Source organism: Lathyrus oleraceus, chromosome 4 (genome assembly GCF_024323335.1).
Source record: "Lathyrus oleraceus cultivar Zhongwan6 chromosome 4, CAAS_Psat_ZW6_1.0, whole genome shotgun sequence".
NCBI classification, from domain to species: domain Eukaryota; kingdom Viridiplantae; phylum Streptophyta; class Magnoliopsida; order Fabales; family Fabaceae; genus Lathyrus; species Lathyrus oleraceus.
This window is the reverse complement of record NC_066582.1, coordinates 370,820,456-370,824,593: the sequence shown is the minus strand read 5'-3', so window position 1 is coordinate 370,824,593 and position 4,138 is coordinate 370,820,456. Positions and strand designations below refer to the sequence as shown.

At 35.2% G+C, this 4,138-nt stretch overlaps 1 protein-coding gene across 1 annotated transcript; it reads right to left on the bottom strand.

The window, feature by feature from the left end:
• Positions 1-1,853: 1,853 nt before the first annotated feature.
• Positions 1,854-2,687, bottom strand: LOC127137503 (U11/U12 small nuclear ribonucleoprotein 31 kDa protein). The gene has a single exon (XM_051063962.1). It carries the CDS (start codon positions 2,685-2,687, stop codon positions 1,854-1,856), a length of 834 nt encoding a protein of 277 aa, XP_050919919.1.
• Positions 2,688-4,138: the final 1,451 nt, after the last annotated feature.

Here is a 4,138-nt window from a genome sequence, read left to right as displayed (position 1 = left end):
CTTTGGTGCATGCTACATTTCATAATTTCAGGCTAAGGACAGTTGCGTTCGTTTTCAGAAACCAGACGCTTAAAATGGAGTTCAGTGTTGCAATCTGGACAGTTTTTCAGTGATGTCCTTCGATGAAATTCATCAGTCATGAAGCTGCCAAAGCAAACATACATGTGGTTACAGTCCTTTGACCGAAGTAAAGTTGGGTTAGTGTTGTCGAGTCCATGGATCACAATAGGGCATGCCGATGGGACAGTACAGAGTCGAACTAGATAAAGGTTAGTGCGACTGCAGAAAGTTCCAAGCCTTTGACGCCTCCTCTTTATGCATTGGGGGTGCCCCTTTCATCTGACGCATGCTCTACCAAACCTGGTCATTTTGATAATTTTTTTAAATAATTAGTTATTTTGAAAAAAAAATAAAAAAAATTATTGTTTTTGAAAAAAATTCCAAACTTTTACCTACTTCCTCTTCAAGAACACCCATATTAATCCTATTTGAATCTGCTCAAACTTCAACAAAATTCAAGAAACCGATATCCTGAATTTCACAAAACTCCCAATATCTTTATATCTGAGTACAATTATCGTACTATGTAATCAAGCTTCATGTTAATCCTATTCATAGAGGATATGAACTCTACTATTTTCATTAACTTGTGCCATAAGACAATGATTCAATTAGTAAAAAATATGAGCATACAAAAGTATATAGACAATCATGAATATGGTATCTATCGGTTATATATAACTATCAACTGAATATGGTTTCAGAGTTATAGATATATCCAAAACCAACAATGCTTAAAACCAACAGTACAACAGTAACAATTGACCCCACCTCCATATAATATAACTATACTTAATCCGATTCAAAGCCATAATTCAGAAAGAAAGGAAATAGCATAACAATAACCAATTTCTTTTTCTACATATCATTACAATGACATTCAAGATTAGCCCATGGTTCAAAAAGTTACAAAATAATTAAACCTATAATTTAAAGCCTAGTGTCGAGGGTGAGGCACAAATTGGTATTATTCTCCAGCTCAGCCAAGTGATTATGCATGAAAAGGATACCACATTTTCTCTGGGAGAAGCAATTTAAGCATTCTAAGAGAAACTTGAGAAATACTCATCAATCTGCATAAAAATGCTCAGTAGACATGAAAGAGTAAAGGTAATCAGAAGAACTGTTACCCATGGTTTTAAACTGCTTTCCACAAGAACGGCGACAGTAATTGTGACTACAAGTCTACAACCTATGCTTTTCAAGATCTCAACAACCACATCAAATCCAGCTATATCTGACTACGATATTCTACATATCAAATATCATAACATAACCACCACAACTGTAATTAAAAACCTTACTTATATGATAACAAGATGTGCATAAAGTAAACCAGGGTGTTACAATTTGATTACATTACATGTTTTTACTGAACCAAAATAAAAAAAATAACGAACAGGCTTTTCCTTTCTGTTTTACAGGTAAACCGAATGCTAAATTAAGCCGATAAATAAGAGACTCGTCTGTCATCATTCATTAACTATGAAAATATGGAATACACAAAAATGCTCATCACCAATTCACCACCACTATCACTAATTACTACCACAATAACTAATAACTAACATGTGCTTGTGATCAAAACCATAAACACATCCAACCAAGCCAACAACATATAAACAATTTCATCAATTACACCATATCTTGATAAAAACAAAAAATTGCCATTTAGATCTATGAAACACTGGCACATATGTAGACACGATACACAGGACTAGTTGAATAATGCGGTAATGCGGAATACCAAACACACACCTTCAATCTGAAGTGTCAATGCTACATAGTCATGATCAATCATCATCATCATGATCACTCTCATCACTGAAATACCCAGCTTTCTTCCCTTTCTTCTTCGTCTTGTTGTTGTCCAAACCCTCATCATCATTTCTGTTTCTCCCCAGCAACCTTTCACCTGCTTCATCATCCACAACAGAAGCCCAATTATCGTCAAACTGCTCCGCAGCAATCTGACCACCCTCCTCCTCCTCCTCATCACCTTCCTCCTCCCCATCCCTGTCCCTCAGCCCACTAAATCCCCATCGCGGCTTCTTAGGCTGAGGCCGCGGCCTCGGCCCCAACTGATTCTTAGGACACTCATACGACAAATGACCATGCCCCCCACACTCATAACACAAAGCAGTCTCAGTATTGTACACGCGCTTCCGAATAAACTCCGGAGCACGTCCATTATCAGCAGCAATAGAAGCAGTTAGAGTCCTTCCATTGAGAATCTTCTTATTCATCTCCGCCACGGCGCGTTGGGCATCATTACGAGAAACGAATTGGACAAACGCGACACCGCGACTTAGGTGCGTGTGACGGTCTTTGAGAACGGTTACACGCGCGATGCGGCCGAAAGTAGAGAAGAGCGTATGGAGATCGGAGTTTGTTAGGGAGTAATCTAGATTAGAAACGTATAGCGTCGATTTTGATGGTGCTAAGGGTTCACCTGTTCCTCCTATTGATGATCCTTTGTTGTTGGGTTTTGATTGGGGTTGATTACTGGATGTGGTGCCGGTGGTGGTGTTGGGGGTTGAGGACGAAGCGCAGTAGCGGTAGTAGAAAACGTCGTCGTCTTCATCGCTGTTGCTGTGTTTTCGTTTGTGTTTCTTCTTGCTTGACATTTTTTTCGGTTCAGGTTTTTTGTTTCCGACAACGGCGTTCGGTTTCCGGCGACGGAATTAGTTCTCCGATGCTTCTTTAATCTATAGAGGAAATCTGAGAGTGGAGAGATTCTATAATGCGTTTGAGAAACCCTAGAGAAGTGAAGCGAAACTCCAAGTGGATCTGGACATGGATCCGGATATTTTGGATTGGTTTTATATATGGTTTTATCCATTCTTATTTTTTTATAAGCAGTACTATCCATATGTAAATGGACAACTTGCTCACTGCCAGAGTACTTGTAAAGATAGCATAAAACTAAAAATTATTATGTTTTAATATTTTTTTATTTAATTGGTCAGCCACCCATCTGCATATATAAATTTTAATAATTTTTTGTTTGTATGATGCTAGATTTTTTAAGACAAAAATTTCTAGTTCGTTAGATATACAATTTTATTATATTATTTTAGATTATATTTTAATATCTTAAGATAAATAGAGTTATTGAAATTTAGCAAAAATAGAATAGAGTGAAATAGAAATTTTATTACTTTATTATTTGAATAATTAGCGATAAAAACAAAGTAAGTTTTTGATTCTGCTCATATAAAAGAGAAACAATACTGATGGAAAGTGATGAAAATTTTCATTCTGCTCATATTAAAGGGAACAATACTCGTAGAAAGTGATCAATACTAGTAGAAAGTGATGTAATTTTTTATTCCTCATATCTAAGGGAAACAATGCTAATGAAAAGTGATGAAATGAAATAAAATAGAATAATAAAATTTTATTATACTGGATCTGATTTTAATTAACTCAAACAATGTAATCTTATTCTATTTCATCTCATATCACTTCATATCATCTCATTGCATCAATTTAAGCAAAACCTTAGTCTAATAACTTCAGTTTCACAACATTTAAAAACTCTTATGTAGAATTTGTCCAGAATTGAAGAGGACTCATCTCTTACTAGAAACTCAATAATTAATTTGTTTTCAAAAGTAATGCTTTATTTATACGCTTAGATTATGTTTGGACATCTTAAAATGAAGATATAAGAATAAAAATGAACATAGTGAATCAACAAAATTAGAAGTACATACGATTAAAATGCATCAAAATCGATGACATCTTTTTAAATTTATTGAACTTTTCGCATTAGACTTTTTTCTATTGTATTATTTTTCAACATCATTTAATTTCTAGAACTCATGCATCCTATCCAAAAAAGCAAAGTTCTCACTCAGATGTTTCTTCCTTAAGACGTTCTCTCCATTCTACAAATGTTGGTCATAGAGGACACCCTCGTTTCAAATAAGCTTGTATAAAATGCATCTTAGTAGCAATCTGTCTAATCAAGACAACCCGGCCATTTAAATTATTTGGAAGGCAACTTAGCAGAGGGAAAACGATTTACGAAAAACTATGTCTTGTAAACTAAACTAAAACTCAGTCATATACA